We start from the raw sequence: 15645 nt of genomic DNA, 5'->3' as shown, positions 1-15645 counted from the left end.
GGGCCACGAGCTAAGGCAGAGAGCCTGAACTGTGGAGACTGGGTGAGAGGAAGGTAAAGGCAAGAGAGACATTTAGGAGGTAGAACTGATGGTGTTGGGTGATAGATTGAATTTGGATGGCTGGAGCTGGAGTAGGGATGCCTCCCAAGATGCTGGCTGTGGCAGCTAGGTCAGTAGGACCACTCACCATAAAGGCAAGTATAGAAAGGATTGCAGACCTGATGGAAAAAGAAGATGAATTCATTTTTGTACATGTTGATGTTAGTGGGATAGTAAAGTACAGATGTCTAATAAACAGTATATATATATATATATATGTACATATACATAAGTACACATATACATACATGTACATATGTATATGGAATTAGTAGAAAAGTTGGGGCTAGATATTTAGCTATTTGAGAATGATCAACCATAGGACTAAAGTGACCATCTTGAAAAAGTAAGTTGAGTAAGGAAGCCAAAGATGGAATCCCAAAGAATACCAACATTCAGGAAATGGCTAGAAGCAGAAGAGCTGCCCGAGAAGATTGGGAAATGACCACAATATATAGAAGGAATGATATGATAGGAACAGGACAGAGAGAATGTCAAGAAGAAAGTGATCAGTGGGGTGAAATTCTGCAGAGATGTGGGTAACAAAAATGTGATGTAAACATGCATTCAACTTAGCAGTTTGGACATCATTGTTGATCTTGGCAAAATATGGCCTTTTGGGAACAGAACTCAGATTATGGGAGGCTGAGGGAGGAATGAGACAGGAAGAAATAGAGAAGTCAGTCTAGACCAGCAATTCCCAAATCGTGGTTCATGAACCCCAGAGGATTGATGAGGACAAAACTATTTTCATAACGCTAATAATTTGCCTTTTTCACTATGTTGACATTTTCACTGATGCTGTGAAAAGCATTGGTAGGTGAACAGCTTATACCTCACTTAGCATGGATCATGGCAATAGTACCAAACTATATAAGTAGTCATACTTTTCACCATTATGCAATCACAATTAAAAAAAAAGGTTCATTTAAGTATGTACTTGATAAGCAGTAAGAATTCTACTTAAATCTCAACCTTTGGGTACATGTCTTTTCAATATTCTGTGTGATGAAAGGGGAAGTGCCCCTAGAGCACTTCTGCTCCATACTGAAGTCTGCTGTTTTTCTCAGGAAAGCCACTGTGGCAGGTGTCTTCTCAGAAGTTAATGAAGCATGACTGTCATTTTAAGGGAAAAAAACAACAATGTTAGTTGGCAGTTTTAGAATCCATATCTTAAGCAAAAAAATAGAATTTAGGAAAACTTGTATTCATCAACTGAAATTTGTCAGCTTTTCAGTATCTAAACTATTTTTGATGAGACCAGTGGTGATATTAAAAAGACTTGCAAAAAATGTAAAACAAGGCTAGTTTTCTCACTAACAGATTTTGGAAAATAGTTATTTTTAATAAAAATATGTTTCATAGGTAAAGAGTTTTTTGTTATTTTTAAGTAAATAAGTAAATATTTTTAAACTTCTCAATTTAATTCCCAAAAAACACCTTAGGGTTCTTAAGAATTTTCGAGTGTACAGCAGTCCTGAGACCAGTAAGTTTTAGAACTGCTTATCTAGGCTGTTCTTTTCAGAAGCTTTGCTGTTAAGGAAAGAAGAGGTGAGGAGCCAAGAGAGATAGATTCCGGGAGGTCAGTCTTCAAAAGGTAGACGAGCATATTTAAGTGCTTGGGCCCAAAAGCCTGTGGAAAGGGAGGTCCCTAAACAAGCTTGAGAGGCTGATAGCAGTTAGGCTTGCTTCCACTGATACTACAGGGACTGGCAGTGCAGATACTGACACTTCTGTGGGTGTAGGGGTTGGAAGGTGGGGATCTTACTGTCTTGTGGCCACCCATCCTGAAGTAAGAAGTGGAGTTAACTATTAACAGAAGAGGTGATGGGATTAACAGAGGAAGTGATGACTACCTAGATTTAAAGAGTATGCTAAAGATTTTTAAAAGCTGGTGTATGCGGTGGAAGATGTTGCTGATCCAGAACATTTATTAAGAATCCAGAGCAGAGGGGTGCCTGGGTGGCTCAGTTGGTTAAGTGACCACCTTCAGCTCAGGTCATGATCCTGGAGTGCCAGGATCGAGTCCTGCATCAGGCTCCCTCCTCAGTGGGGAGTCTTGTTTTTCTCTCAGTCCCTCTTCCCTCTCATTCTCTCTCTCAAGTAAATAAATAAAATCTTAAAAAAAAAAAAAAAAGAATCCAGAGCAGAAATGAAGACCTGTGAATTAGTAGTGATGACAGAGGAAATGATAGTATAATTTTTTTGTTGGTGGTGTTTAGTGGCTTGCCTGCAGAAACTGATGGGGCAGATAGTTAGACTGATCTAGGCTTAGGATTTTGCTCATAGAAGACAAAAAAGTTCAAGGTATTGACAGAAAGTGATATAAGTAATACAAGCTATGGTTAGAATAAAATAATTGAAACTTAAGATTTCAATAGAGCAAGTCTAATTCTTTTTTCCCTTTAATCAGTAATACTCCTAGTCTTCTGGCCAGTGAATTGGGTATTGCAGATAAAGAGATATAAAATTCCATCCATTGGGTCAGTCAAATTAACTTCCTGTAGTCAGTGATAGCATTTGTTTGACTTGTTGTTGTTGTTATTATTATTGTTATTATTATTAAGGATTTTAAGTAATCTCTACACCCAGTGTGGAGCTTAAATTCATAACACCGAGGTCAGTCGCACACTCCACCGACTGAGCCAGCCAGGGACCCCTGGATTATTTTTATAAAAACTTTGCAGTAGCCCTGTCAGCATACTAGCATATCATAGAGCCTAGAAATAAGTTTGCTCTCTGGGTAGCTTCTTTGAACTGATCATTATCTTGAGAGACAAATTCGTTGTAATAAGTTTTATCTATGGTTGGAGCTTATGTAATCATATTTGATACATGGTTTCTGATGTCTTTTCTAGCTTAGAGTTGACTTGAGACTCTTGTTAAGCTAAAAATGGTGAAAAACAACTTTCTTCATTTTTGTATGCTGGAGAAGGTGCATGTTCTGAGGTCTCTGACCATCTAACCAAGCTAACTATATGGGGAAGCTTTTCTGGTCTGTGGGATTTAGGAAGGAGTGCTGTTGGGAGAGGAGCCTGTTTGGAACCTCTGTATTTCAGTGTTAATAAGGGAGAGACAAAGTGGGACATGTGTAGGGAGTAAATTTGGGCTATGAGGGAGAGGTCTTTGCAGTGATAACAAAGGATCCTGAACTTTTTAAAAACCTTTTGGGATTCCCCTTTCTTAGTACATGTGGGTAATAATAGTAGCCATCTCACAGGACTCCTATGAGGGTTAAATGGGAAGTGTTAAGTATGTAATAGCAAATAATATTTTTGCATTGAGATTAATTATTGCCCAAGGAAATAACCAGCATGATCTATGAGCAGTCTAACAGTTTTAAAAACTTGAATACCACTTTCTGAAATACAACAATGCTTTTTTGTATTTGTTTGTTTGAGAGAGAGGGAGATAGCACAGCCTGGACAAAGGGAAAGGGAGAGAGAGAGTGTGGAGCCTGACATAGGGCTCAGTGTCATGACCCTGAGATCATGACCTAAGCGAAGTCACCGACTGAGCCACCCAGGCACCCTGGGTTTTTTGGTTGTTGTTGTTGTTTTGTTTTGTTTTTTAATTGAGTTACGTCTCCTGTAAACTGTAGAACTCACTCACGGTTTCCACACAGCCATCCTCTTTGAGGAGATTTGTCATCTTCCAGTTTACATTATCATACTGTCCTCAAACTGAACTTTCAGCATCTGCAGGTCCTTTTATTAGTGCATCATATTTGCCTTACGTTGTCAGTTTTGGTTTTTTTTTTTTCAGAGTTTTCATGGGCTGTAAACAGATGGATAAACATAAAATCCCAAGCAACCTAGATGGGGGAAGGGCCTCCTTCTTTTGAACCAGTGAAAGTTTGATGAATTGTCCTATTTGTTTTTTTTTTTTTTATGATTTTATTTATTTGACAGAGAAACAGAGAGAGAGAGAGAAAGAGATCATGCACAAGTAGGAGGAGTGGCAGAGAGAGAGAGGGAGAAGCAGGTTCCTAGTTGAGTAGGGAGCCCAGTGTGGGGCTTGATCCCAGGACTCAGAATCATGACCTGAGCTGAAGGCAGATGCTTTATTGACAGAGCCACCCAGTCACCCCTGTTCAGCTGTTTTTAAATAAATGATGTTAATCATCCAAGGGAAATTGATCTTTCAGCCAGAAAGCTGCATATGTATCTGGGATTTGGGTTAATATGGGTTAAAGATGGGTAAACATATTCTTCTCAAAACAGGCAACTAAGCTCTATGAAGATAACAATGATAAATTAATTTTTTTTAAATTTTTTTTAAAGATTTTATTTATTTATTTGACAGAGAGAGATCACAAGTAGACGGAGAGAGAGGCAATCAGAGAGAAAGAGAGGGGGAAGCAGGCTCCCTGCCGAGCAGAGAGCCCGATGCGGGACTCGATCCATCCCAGGACCCTGAGATCATGACCTGAGTCGAAGGCAGCGGCTTAACCCACTGAGCCACCCAGGCGCCCAACAATGATAAATTTAAATATGCATTATACACAGACAAACATGCTTTGTTTTTAGATATATAATTGTTCATATATTATATAATCTTAAATTTTTAATCCAGTTTTAAGTTTAAATGGAGATGCTTATTAATTAAAACTACTTCCAGATTTTTAGGAATTTTTTTATTTAGAGGCTAATGTATTTATTCAGAAAACAAGTTATACCCACTGACTGAGATCTTTTATAGATCAATACTACAGTGACAGCACGGAAATGGTGAAGATCATTGTGCATACTGTTCAGAGTCAAGACCGGGTTCTCAAGGAGCTGTTTGGTCATCTGAGGTAGAAAAGTTCTTTTATTTCCTACGGAAAAGCCAGGGTACTTTTATCATTTTCCTTTCAAAGAGTAATATTCCTTTTTGGTAAATATACTAGATCTAGGAAGATACCTGGCAGTTCTTTGGGTGGTTTGACCCCAGTTGTGTCTCATTTGTGTACATCACTGTGGAGATAAGTCACTAAATCTGGTGCTGATTGTGGTTCATTTTCCCAGCTGGGTGTGGGAGTATGGTGTACCGTCTTGGGGGGGATGTATAATTATCTGACGCTGATTTCATCTCTCCAGCAAGTTATTGGGCTGTAAACAGAAGATTATTGATCTACTGCCCAAGGTGGAAATGGCCCTTAGTAACATCAAAGAAGCTGACAATACTGTCATGTTTATGCAGGGAAAGAGACAGAAAGAAATATGGCATCTCCTTAAAATTGCCTGTGTGAGTAACTTTTAATGAATTATTATTTTTTTCAATTTGGAGATTTTATTTATTTGACAGAGAAAGAGAGCACGAGCAGGGGGAGTGGCAGAGGGAGAGGGAGAAGCAGGCTCCCCACTGAGCAGGGAGCCCCACAAAGCACTTAATCCTAGGACCGGGATCACGACCTGAGCTGAAGGCAGATGCTTAACTGACTGAGCCTCCCATTCGCTACCACTTTTAATGAATTATTTAATGTGACATTGATTGCTGGTATTCCCTGGAAAAGGGATTTGCATGACCTAGGTCCTTTTAAAGATGTGTGCATTCTGTGTTAGTTTGATGCTCATGTTCTTTGCTTGGTGTTTCACTAGCAATTCAGATGCAGGACTTCCTGATCATCCTTCATTATTTCTCTCCTCTCTAGTCTCATGTTTATCCGCTCCTTCCAGCCCTAGACCACTGTGGTATCCCATCCCAATTTGGGGGTAGAGGTGCTTGACGAGTTAATGAAACTAACTCCTTGTTCAGTGGGTTTTTTTTTTTTTTCCTCCAACTCAAGTGGAATGTGAAGGGCAGATACATTTTGTTTTAGTCATGAAAGGGGTCCAGGAGAGGACAGTTGTACAGAAATCCTTACATAAAGATGGGGATAGTTTTGTATAGAAATACTCTGGTTGTGTATATGAAAAGTAGTAGAAGTGTAAATCTTAGGAATATTGTAGGAATTGTATGAATCAATGGTGATGCTTGCCTGTAATCTTTTTATTTACTTTTTTCCCCTTTAGACACAGAGTTCTGCCCGGTCCCTTGTAGTATCTAGTCTAGAAGGTGCAGTAACCCCTCAGGCATCAGCATGGCTTCCCCCAGCTTCAACAGAACGTGAACATCCTCTGTCATGTGTGGTAACTCCTCAAGATGGGTGGGTTCACTTTGCAACAATAGATAGTTGTTTTCAAGAGTAGTGGTAGGAATGAGGTAGAGTAGAGCATAGTGGTTAAGACATAGTCTTTGGTGCCTTATAGACCAGGGTTGAATCCTGACTGTCCCTTCGTAATAGCCTTGTGCAAATTAACTTGATTCTTTTAATGTTCACATTTCCTCACCTGTTAAATGGGAACGGCTGTGAAAATTCAATTAGATGTTGTATGTGAAGTGCTTGGGAAGTAAATATCAACAAATGTTTTTTATTTAGCTAAATCACCTAATCCTAGTTCTGAGTTCTTTCTCAACTATTTCTTCCATAACCATTTATCTCAGAAATTATGCTCTTTTGCATTTATCATTTTAGTATTCTTTACCATCACCCCTCTAATGAATTATTGAGTTTATTCTACTCATTTTATAACTTGGTATCTCTAAAATCAGACTTTTTTCAATGCCTTAAATCAGTTTTGCAAAGAACTCAAGTTTGAAGCTCTATATTTTCCTTTATTAATTCCTACTCTTCTGCTAAAAGCTGAATGACTATCCATTTCTGTTATTTTTCTCAGCACAAGATGTGCTGTATCCAGAGCCAGTGGCTCTGTGCTAGTTTGTGTATTGTCGCTTTTTTCACAACTCATGGAGACCTCTGCAGCAGCACCAGCATTACCTAGAAGCTCTGCCCATAATTGGTTTTGCATGTGCAGCATCAGCCATGTACATCATTGCTCAGGAGGTCATGCGGCTGCACATTCTGTACTCTACTTTTATGAGAGAAACGCACATGGCAGGAAGGAAAGCTGATATCAGGGGTTTTTTTTTGTTTTTTTGTTTTTTTTAAGAAAGCAAGTTGTAAGGTATATCTTGGGATCATTAGAGATTTGGCCCAATGTAATACACCCACAGATACAGCACGGCTGTAATTCAGTTGATTTTAGGAAATATTCCACTAATCAGAGTTGAAGCAAATACAATTCAATATATTACTGACCTTTTTGCTTTTATTAAAGGCATTTAGGTTTGTTAGGGGATGCTAATGGTTGCAAATGTCATCTCTATACAGGTAATTTCTAATTTGAGGTTGTGGTTGTTAGCAAAAGCATGTCATATAGAAATTTTAAATATGTTTTCCAGTAGGAATACATTATGAAGTAAAAAATTGATTTCGATGATAATGCACACATAGTACTTAACCACCAAGGATTAGAATCTGTTGACCTCAATTTTTCCATCTTTTGAATATGAGCTAAATTAGAATTTAGTTCTGAGCTTATAGTGGCTACCATTCATGGCCTAGTAAGGTAGAAACAGAGGATTGGAAAAAGGTAAAGGATAGAGGCCATAAGGCAGAGGGAAGTAGGGAAGGTGGAAACCAGAATCAGGATTTCCTTCAAATATAAACTTCCAGGGATACTTGTTGGTTCTGGGCAGCTCCCCTGTGATGCTATTTTCTTCTGCTGTCCTCAGGAATCAGCTTGCTTGTTTTCTTTTTCATGGCTATCATCTATAGTTTCCAATCAGAGTTTTCACCTTCCCTCATCTTTGCAGACCAGATTGTACTTTTTTATCTTCACCCCTACATTTCTGTCTCTGAAGTAAACATACTGATGTTGTTACTACTTAGAAGGAAAGAGAAATAGTCCAGAAACAAAGAGATTTTTCATGTCTCTGTGCTACAGTTATCTCCCCCACCTCCCAGCAAGCATTTTCAGAGGGGGAAATGTATATACATGCCACTTACATTTCAGAGGAAAGTGAGTTTGTACTTCTAGTGGACTTCTTATCATTTGAGCTGGGTAGAGGCAATAGTTTGGGGTAACAAGTAGGACTCTGCCTCTGGGTGGAAGGGAAGAGGAAACTTGGAAGACCCTAGGAATCAGCTGCACGGGGGTACTGGCTTGCAGCGCTGTGGGAAGGGCAGTGATCATTCTGACCCTGAAGACCAGAAGATAAGAGTAAATTCATTTGCCCCTTTGCTGCATTTGAAAAGGTTTTGTTTTTTCATCATACAGGGAGACTATAGCACAAATGATAGAAGAAAATTTGAACTGTCTTGGCCATTTAAGCACTATTATTCATGAAGCAAATGAGGAACAGGGCAGTAGAATAATGGTAAGTTTTATATGGTGTGGGTGTTTTAGGTTTGTTGGGTACAAAGGTTTTTAACTTTCCGTGCTAGTCTCATCTGGCATTTGGGATGTATATGGGGAAGAGAAGAACTCAGAAGAAAGACAAAGAACATTTGAGTTATATCCTCGACCTCAAATTCCTATTGTTTCGTACTCACGGATATACTGGGATTATGTCATCAATAGTCTTCAACAGTAGCGTATTTGGTCAAATTAAATGAAGGGTGAACTTTTTTTGCAGTGTGACCACTGAAATTGAATGGTTTGTACTTTTTTGGTTCAGCAGTCAATTTTCTCCAATAAGATGGGACAGGATCTGTACTGTAATTCAAATCTAGTAACTACTGTATGCAAAATGAATGTTAATACAGTTGTAATTAATAGAAGTATTAAGATTTGGTTACTGTCAATTACTGATTTGTTAAAACTTGAAGAAACCACAATAAAATGTTTACTGAATTAACTTTACTACAGTTAGTCTCAAGGTCAACTGTTTGAATTTCCTTTCACTAATTATTTACTTCAAATACTTATGAAAACTCTTTGAAATATTTTATTAATCACCAGGAAAGAAGGTAAAACTAAACTCTCTAATTGTAACTTATACTTTTGATTTTTCAACTTTTGATTATAAAATGTCTAAACACACAGAAAACTTGCAAAAAGTAACACCCCTAAACCTACTGCTTATAGTCAACATCTAACTGTAACTTTTTCATGCCTGATTTTAGAATCTTGATTGGAGTTGGTTAACAGAATGACTTGCTACTTATTCACTGCCCCCAAACATATGGAAGTTGTTGGTGCACGTGTTGGAAATTTGCTTTTCTCCCGTGAAATCATTCTTCAGACACCAGCATTGAAGAAATGGCTATGAATAGAAAATATGCATGATTTTACAAGCACAATACTTTGACTTTAGGAAATTCCAACGTCTGAACAGATAGAATTTTATATCAGTGACCTGGTTTAAATGGTAGCTACTTAAGCACATCATGGCAATCCATTTGTCTTTAAACATGATACAACAGCTAACTGACTAAAAACAACTTTTATCATTTAACTTTTGGCCATAAGACCAAAAGTAATATCTATACGTGGAAAACAAAACTTTAACTAATGTATGTGTTCTAAGTAAAAGTTGTTTGCCCGTTTCTGTGAAAGAGTCTCCTCTCAAGACTATACTGTACCTCCTTGTGTTGCATTCAGAAATGCTCTTCCTGGCAACATAAGGAGCTGGCTTAACCCAACTGCACATTTGACAGTATCCCTTTCCTAGAGAAGGAATTATGTATCTGTGCCTTTAATACCAGTTGATTCTCACAAATCTCATTAAATGTGCTATGTGTATATGTATTTAAGATGTACATTTAATAATATCAAGAAGATGCCTATTAATTTATAATGTGTTTAAAGACTGTTATTTTTTCACTTGTAAAAATGGGTCTTGTTTAATGAATTTTTCAAGTCTTGTACAAATTTATAAAGATCTGCACTCCCTTATCTGTAATTCCAAAAATCTAAAAAGCTCTGAAAGCAAGGTCTTTCAAAAGCTTGGTAACAAACTCATTTGCTTCCAAATCTAACCTGAATTGACAATCTACTTCTCCCATTTAGTGTGAATATTCATTTTGCTGTGGAAATATTAACATATTTGATTACTGGGGGGTGTGGGGCTGCTACAGACCGTGCTGGGTGTTTATGTAGTACGGTATATGCACTGAGTTACCTTTGTAAAATCTGAAAATTTCATAATTCTGAAACATCTTGCCCTAAGGGTTTCAGATAAAGGACTGTGGATCTGTCATCTGTTAAATAATTTAGAAGGTATTACGTGTTTTTTTTTTAAATGTGAAATGCTTTTATATTCTAGATACTTTTTTCCACTTTGTGTATTAAATGATTTTTAAATTACTTTTGGAATGAATCTCTATTCATTGTAATCAGATTATGATAGAATGTTTGAATATGGTTTAGGAAATGGTTCCGTGAAACGGAACTGGAGCACAGTATAACTTAATGGGCCTTAGGAATTAAATAGGACTTAACAGTAAAAACAGCATTGGGCAGCTTATTTTAATATAGCCTTTTCTCTTGAGATGTCCTTTCACCACTTTCCATGTCTAAAAACCATGCTCATATCTTGCTCTATAAACTGAGGTCTTAGTCGCCCCACCCCCATTTTGCTAGTAGTGTCATTTTCCATCATGGAAATCCAGTTTGAAATCTTGGGGCTGTCTCCTCCTAACTTTTTAGTTATCTGGTACTATTGTTTCTCTAAATATGGAAATTCTGACTGTCAACTATTTCATTTTTAAAGATTTTATTTATTTGACAGAGACAGCGAGAGAGGGAACACTAGCAGGGGAGTGGGAGAAGCAGGCCTCCTGCTTAGGCAGTCTTTCTCTTGCTTCTCTAGTTCTAGAAGGTTTTAATCAACAAAACACATATTGGGTACCTGTTGCTTGGAAGACAGTGAGCTAGATGGCAAGATTAGAAACAGCTAACAAAGGCAGTACATGAATGCTTATCTGGGAGTCTGAACATTATAAACCATCCAAACATTGAAATAATTATTTAAAGAATTTACTGTTTAGATGACTGCATATTTTCTAAATATCACTGTAATAACTGATGAAAGATCTGCTGTAGGGTGTGGCTGGGGTGATTTGGGCAGGTACTATTGAGTCAGAACAGGTTATAGTGAGAGATCACCTAAGACTTGTTTCTGTACTCTTACTTTTTATTGGGTCACACCTCTTCAGAGTTGAATGGCAATTGTGAATATACATTTCATTCTGTTAATTCCAGCAGTATTTGAAAAATGAAGAAAATCCATCCAGAAATTGAGCTGGAATAAGTTGTTTTTTGTTCTTCTTAACTTTCTGGAAGTAAGATAGCTAAGTTTTGCTAATATCATTTATCTGGAACATACAAGGTCTCAGATAATTGTAGGTAATAAAAGTCCTATGAACAATACAGGTAAGTGCATTTATTGAAGGGAGAGGGCAGAGTGGTCTGGGAGGGCTTGCTGAAATCCTATTTAGGACTTCCCATTTCCACAGTTACTACCTTAGTAACCTTAGGCCTGCATTTCCTAACTACTTGGCTTCTCTGCTTCCAACCTGTTTCCACTCTAAGCTATTTTGCAGACTCACCAGCCCGAAGGTGCTGTTTTCCCATAATTCCCTGCTCAAGGTTACAGAGCCCTGCCATGCCCTCTCTTGTCCAGCTGTGGTTCCACTAGCCTTTCAAGGTTTACAGGATTACTGCCCAACCTACTCTAAACACACTGCCTTTATTTCCCTTGTATTTATCCATCTCATTCCCATCTCTGCTCTTTAACTTTGTCCATTTAGGTCTTGGTAATGTATGCACAAAATCTGTAACTTAACTGAAGACTCAGGTTAAAAAAGTCTGTTCTCTAGTCATCCAGCTCCCTCTCTCTACAGAAAACATGCATGCAAGCCTTTTAGAGTCTGGGCCTGGCGTAGCCTATTCGGTTCCTTTCCATTACATGGGCTTCAAGGAAGTTGCAATGTTTTTTGAGCCTACCTGGAGGCCCTCCGTCCCAACATTCCCCCCCCCCCACTTTTACGTGCTTAACTCATTCTGTTCCTATTTGGGATGACCTTTATGAAGCCCTCACTGGATCACTATTATGGCACGTTAATCGGTGCTCAGAAAAATACCCGATAACTGAGCGACGTGGTCAAATTGAGTAATTTTCTCTTCCGAACTTCCACAATACTTTTCTTGCAATAGATCTATTGCTCCTGAATTCGCACAGGATCCGTGCCTGAAGCACGGTATAAACAAACAGCTACCAAGCAGAGAGGGCAGAAGTGGGTTTCTGCACAGGAACAAACTGACCAGTCCCTCGTCCCAGGCGCCATCTCCTTTTCTCTACATCCCGGCCTACTCCAGGCGGTCAATCTCCCTTCTCTCCCAGAGCAGGAAAACAGCACTGCGCAGACATAAGCACGCGTACCTCCGAAGGCGGGCGGCCGGAAGAATTTTGTCCTGCGCGCTCTCCGTCTTCTACTGGCGCGGGGAGCGTTGCGTCGGCGTGCGTGGCTGCGCAGCCGCAGTGCCGGGCGAGTAGGCGGGGCCGGCTGCTGGCGGCGGTTGGAACGGCCCGGGAGGTGGCTGCACGTGCGGGCGGGGGCGATGCGTCACTGATCCTTGAGGCGCGGCCTTAGGGTCGGCCTCCCTGTGGAGTCTGCGGCTGCCCCCTTCCCAGTTAGTTCCCTCCGCCGGGTTTGGGTGGGTGGGAAGGTGGGGGAGCGCCCGTTGAGAGAGGGGGATGTCAGGACGCTCACCTGGTCGGGGCGGCCCACGGCCCGCTTGTGGCTGAGGGGTTCGCTAAGGGGGAAGTAGGCTGTTTGAGGAGGGGAGAATGCGAGACAAGGGCCACAGGACTCTCCGGCTCGGCCTGCGGAAGGACGGCAGCTCTCCCGAGGGAGGGTGGAAACTGGAGGGGGTGGGCCTGTCACTCAGGGGGCTGGGGATCCTTTCCGCCCTCATTTAGGAGGAACAAGGATGAATATGACTCAAGCCCGAGTTCTGGTGGCCGCAGTGGTGAGTCTGGTGGTTGTCCTTCTCTACGCCTCCATCCACAAGATTGAGGAAGGACACCTGGCTGTGTACTACAGGTGAGCGGCGTGTGCAGTCAGCTCAGGTCTAAAGTAGGTAGAAAGGAGACTCCCCTTAGACTGAGTCTACGAAGTTGTACTCTCTTGCTGCATCGGGGAACTCTTCCAGTCTTAGGAAGTCGTTTTCGTTCTAGCCCTGGAGGAATGTGGGGGCCGAGCCCTCTCTAGGTATTGGTTCTGGTGCTCTGTGCATTTTGTGCAGACGTTAAGACGTCCTCCAGAGAAGTCTTCCTAGTAGACTGAAAACTCAGTTACTTATGGGAAAAACGAAGAAGGAAGAAAGGGGCAGTAGTCACTCCACTGTAACTGAAGAGGATAAATCATTGTTTCATTCCATACCGCTGTACAGGCTTTTAGTTTGTAGTTAGAGATGTCATTTAGAAACTCTGGTCCTGTTTGTGGTTGTTCCTTAGACTTTTTTTTTTCCCTCTAATAGTAGTGACCGGTTTTGGCTTAGGAGGCCACAATGACCATGGCAGTTGTTATATTCCTGGACCTTGAGAGACAAATATAGCATTGATGGGCCACCCTTCTCCCACCTTACCCTTTCTTTTCAAGTTGAGGGAAGGAATAATATGGGATTTGTTGCTCTCTAGGTGAGATGGAATAGTTTTTCCTTCAGCATAGTTCCAACCAGTTCCTTTTGACGTAGACAGAGGACATTTTGGAGAAATTTCGTTTATAATGTATTTGAAAGAGCTTCAACTTCCTGCTTGTTTTTGTTATCCTCCAAAACTAATATTTCTACTTTCACATCCATCCTGAATCTTAGAAAGGGTCTTCCCTGTGAAGTGCTAGTTTCAAATACAATTTTAGTGATAGGTCTTAGCAGATGGAGATCTAGCATAACAAATGACAGATTAGTCTGTATTTCCACCTAGTTCAGCGTTGTCTTTCTGACAGTAAAACCGAAGACAGAACATTTCAAGGTAAAGCTCTCAAAAGAATTAGGGATGGACCTCAGTTCATCTTTTCTTAGTTATTTGTTATGAATTCTTTGAAACTTATTTATGTTTTCAAGATAAGAAAGTAAGTCCTATAAATTTATTATTCACTGTGTAAAATAGGACTTCTTTTTTATACTTGCCCCCAAAATGCCTCCTTTGTGGAATTTTTAAGATGTACTTTCATATTTCTCACATTCCAGAATCTGGTGAACAAGTCCACAGTTATATACTACTGTTTATAGTCTTATCCCCTAACCCTTCATCTTTCCATGCTAAGTTTATTTATTTATTTATTTTTTAAATTTATTTATCAGAGAGACAGAGGGGGAGAGAGCGAGCACAGGCAGACAGAATGGCAGGCAGAGGCAGAGGGAGAAGCAGGCTCCCTGCTGACCAAGGAGCCCGATGTGGGACTCGATCCCAGGACGCTGGGATCATGACCTGAGCCGAAGGCAGCTGCTCAACCAACTGAGCCACCCAGGCGTCCCAGTTTTTGTTATTTTTAATAGAGACTTTAGTCCTCCACTATTTTAATATAGGCAGGTAGAGTAAGAGTCTTGAGCATCAGAAATTTTCTCATTCTTTGAAACTTTGTGTTATCTTCTTTATTGAACCTGGTGGCTAAATGTATTCAGTTTTGATTTGGTTTGTGTTGTGTACAATTAAATTACTGCAGCTGAGAGCCAGAATTAGAATTTTCTTTTTCACAATTAGTTCTCAGAAGCTTAAAGACCAAGGAGAATCCGTTGTACGTGAGGGCAGTGCTGGAGACCCAGAGGTACCGTTGTTGGAGCTTATGAAACAAGGTGTAACATTGGCAGTTTAATTTAATCTTTTTTCCATCTTTGCAGATACTTTAGGGACTGGTAGTTGTTCATAATAACTCATATTAGTAAGACCTTAGTACGTCAGTAGCATGAGTAAGAGTGAATGTTTATTATAGCACTTTAGATTTAAAAAGAGGATTTCTGGAAAAAAAAAAAAGAGGATTTCTGTCTTTATAATCTTGTCAAATTGAAACATCTTTTTGCAGGGGAGGAGCTTTACTAACTAGCCCCAGTGGACCAGGCTATCATATCATGTTGCCTTTCATTACTACGTTCAGATCTGTGCAGGTGAGTGATTCCTAGGGAAGCCCCCACACTGGATAGACAGCTGTGACAGGAACAGTTAACCACATTTGTGGGTGGAGTTGGGTTTCTTTATTGCTTACGCAAACGGTGGTATTTGCTTAAATACAGGAGTTACAAAGTTCAGAGTAAAATTGTCACAGTACAAGTTACAATTTTGAACTACCTCACTCTCTTGAAGTATATTAGAAGCCAGGCAACTTGGAAGGACTAAGGGCTTTCCCCATCTATGTAGTGCTATACAGTGGGGGTTTTGTTCCTGCTGTCAAAATAAAAGCAGGACTTTGAAACACAACTAGAAATACAAACCATTGATTACTTCATTTAAAATGATGTTTGGTTTCCACAGAAGCCGGTTCCTGGACTACTGTTAATATGGACGACTAAATTTTTATACACAGCTTTTCTGCCTCACATTTGTGCCTGGGACATTAAGTACAACTTTATGTGGAACCTTAGTGAATATTCTATTTTGACAGCATCCCAGAGTAATCAAAATAAGGGTCTGTTCATTGCAAACAGTATCTTGGCCTTGAGAGACACTTAGTAAATA

General features: G+C 39.8%; 2 protein-coding genes across 4 annotated transcripts in view; both read left to right on the top strand.

Moving 5' to 3' along the window:
* The window catches only part of CHUK (component of inhibitor of nuclear factor kappa B kinase complex), a 43526-nt gene extending 32976 nt beyond the window's left edge, over nucleotides 1-10550 (top strand). Inside the window, exons 17-21 of one of the 3 annotated variants that reach the window (XM_044240305.1) lie at nucleotides 4801-4897; nucleotides 5181-5328; nucleotides 6096-6212; nucleotides 8244-8343; nucleotides 9092-10550. In XM_044240305.1, the coding sequence (XP_044096240.1) occupies nucleotides 4801-4897; nucleotides 5181-5328; nucleotides 6096-6212; nucleotides 8244-8312 (431 nt within the window). In that variant the 3' untranslated portion in view covers nucleotides 8313-8343; nucleotides 9092-10550. Of the gene's footprint in view, nucleotides 1-4800; nucleotides 4898-5180; nucleotides 5329-6095; nucleotides 6230-8243; nucleotides 8344-9091 lie in introns of all 3 variants that reach the window. The other 2 variants (XM_044240304.1, XM_044240306.1) reach the window with 2 other exon arrangements.
* A 1938-nt stretch (nucleotides 10551-12488) lies between these two features.
* ERLIN1 (ER lipid raft associated 1) overlaps nucleotides 12489-15645 on the top strand; it is a 40461-nt gene continuing 37304 nt past the window's right edge. The window contains exons 1-3 of the mRNA XM_044240303.1: nucleotides 12489-12602; nucleotides 12892-13015; nucleotides 14996-15077. Of these exons, the coding sequence (XP_044096238.1) occupies nucleotides 12903-13015; nucleotides 14996-15077 (195 nt within the window). The 5' untranslated portion in view covers nucleotides 12489-12602; nucleotides 12892-12902. The remainder of the gene's footprint in view (nucleotides 12603-12891; nucleotides 13016-14995; nucleotides 15078-15645) is intronic.

This window comes from Neovison vison, chromosome 2 (assembly GCF_020171115.1).
Source record: "Neovison vison isolate M4711 chromosome 2, ASM_NN_V1, whole genome shotgun sequence".
In the NCBI taxonomy this organism is placed as follows: Eukaryota; Metazoa; Chordata; class Mammalia; order Carnivora; family Mustelidae; genus Neogale; species Neogale vison.
This window is presented reverse-complemented; position numbering and strand designations above follow the sequence as displayed.